At 49.5% G+C, this 2,097-nt stretch overlaps 1 protein-coding gene across 1 annotated transcript; it reads right to left on the bottom strand.

The window, feature by feature from the left end:
- Window positions 1-700: 700 nt before the first annotated feature.
- LOC119391800 (uncharacterized) lies at window positions 701-1,744 on the bottom strand. The gene has a single exon (XM_037659447.1). It carries the CDS (start codon window positions 1,742-1,744, stop codon window positions 701-703), a length of 1,044 nt encoding a protein of 347 aa, XP_037515375.1.
- Between the last annotated feature and the right edge of the window lie 353 nt (window positions 1,745-2,097).

The raw sequence follows: 2,097 nt of genomic DNA, 5'->3' as shown, positions 1-2,097 counted from the left end.
GCTGGAGAGCATAGCGCAAGGTCCAGGCAGCTCATAGCTCCTGAACTTGGGGAGCAGTAAGTGCCAGCACCAGAATAACCCAGCACCAGAATTTAAAAGACAAACATCGTTGGCTAAAATAAAATCTTCAAGTGTTTGTCCTCTAGAGTCAACTGTTTTACTACCCCAAAGCGTGTTATGTCCATTAAAATCACCTGCTATCACAAAAGGTTAGGGTGGTTGGTGTAAAATTAATTCTAAATCGCTTACGGTGAATTGTGTGTGCGGTGGAATGTAGAGGGAACAGACGGTGATGGTTTTGTGCGCTAAAATGGTAACGGCGGCGGCCTCTATATGACTATTAATATGAATTTCTCTCACTGCTATACCACCTTTAACAACAACAGCCACACCGCCCGACAGTCGGCTTGCCTGCGTACGATCGCGCCGCAAAACAGTGAAGCCTTTTAGGATGTTTTGATATCGATCACCTAGGTTGGTTTCCTGAAGGCACAAGGCTACAGAAAAAAAGTCGTGTAGTATTTCCTTTACGTCACCAAAATTGTTTAAAAGCCCTCTACAGTTCCAATGAATCATAAAAGCCATGTTGAATGTGAAAGTTTAAAAATCGAAGAGCAAGTGAGTAGGATATAGTAGAATGGAAGGTGACTTGCTTCTAAAAGAACTAAAAAATGCGAGTTCCAAAATGGTGCAGGTTCACTTATTTTACAGGACCCTTTTCTGGCCCTGTAATTGGGGTTTTGCTTTTTTTGGAGCGGTCGAGAGTGTCTCGCCGCTCCTTAGGCGCTGCCTGCACCGCTGGGCTAGAAGTAGTGTCCATTGCCTCGTGCGAGACGTCGGACAGTTGCTCTAGCGAGCGATGATGGCGTTGTGTAGGCTTCGTCTTGGCAAACGAGGCCTTTGACCCCACCAGAGAAGAGGTCGGCAGGACCTCTTTGGCCTCTGAGCTGTCCCGGCTGGTGCCAGGTCTAGGAGAGGCCTCCAGTGTGGCCACGTTAGGGGAGGGTAGGGCAGCCGTGGCTGCTCCCACCGTGGGGGCGAGGGGCGGTCGCCTCAGCACACTACGCGTGGCCTGGACGGCCGCCTGATGCCGTTGTGGTGCTGGTCCCCGTTGCACCACTTCGGCGAATGATGACTTTTTAGCAAGGTACGGTGAGAGACGCTGTCTGGCTTCGCAGAAGCTTATGTTTTCTTTATATTTGATAATGATGATCTTTTTTCTCCAAGCTGTGCAGGATCTCGAGTACGCCGGGTGGTCACCATCACAATTTGCACAGTGAGCTTCAGCATTGCAGTCGTCATCAGCAGAGTGTCCCTTAGCACTGCACTTAGCACAAGTAAGCTGCCCTCGGCAGCTCTGTGATGCATGGCCAAACCTTTGGCACTTGAAGCAGCGCCTTGTGTTCGGAATGTATGGTCTGACGTGCAACTTCAAGTAGCCTGTTTCTATTTCGTCTGGAAGTGTGCTAGAGTTGAAGGTAACGATTATGTGCCTAGTGAGTATTTCCCTGTTGTCTCGTCTGATTTTTATTCGTTGTACCTGTACAACATTCTCATCCTTCCAGCCGGCCAGGAGTTCATCAGTAAGGTCCATGAGGTCATCGTCTGACACGACACCCTTCACCGTGTTCATTGTGCTGTGGGCGGTGACAGTTATCGGTTGGTCCCCAAACGCTACAAGGTTCGTCAATTTTTGATACTGCGACTTATCTTTAACTTCAACCAGCAGGTCCCCACTGGCCATCTTCGTGGCTTTGTAGCCGCTTCTAATGGTCTCAGTGAGACACCTTGACGCTAGGAAAGGTGAAATGTTACGGGCTTTTTTGTCGGCGTTCTCACAGTGGATGACGTGATACTTGGGGAACGTGTCTTTCTTTTTCTGGAGGATTTCAGCGGTTGCATCGGTGCGCCCCCGTTTCGGAGGACGATCATTTGCGAAAAGGTTGGACGATCCCATTAAATGAGTACATTGTTCGGCAACAATGCCAGTCACCCACCACCGAGCCCAACAAGGGGACACGGCAGAGGTTGTGATGGAGCAAGCCCTGCCATGCAAACTGTACATCGTTGCTATAACCGAATATGGTGTAGCCAAGG

The sequence above is a fragment of the Rhipicephalus sanguineus genome, chromosome 4 (assembly GCF_013339695.2).
Source record: "Rhipicephalus sanguineus isolate Rsan-2018 chromosome 4, BIME_Rsan_1.4, whole genome shotgun sequence".
Classification (NCBI taxonomy): Eukaryota; Metazoa; Arthropoda; class Arachnida; order Ixodida; family Ixodidae; genus Rhipicephalus; species Rhipicephalus sanguineus.
Note: the sequence above shows the minus strand (reverse complement) of the source record. Positions and strands in the feature narration are given on the sequence as shown.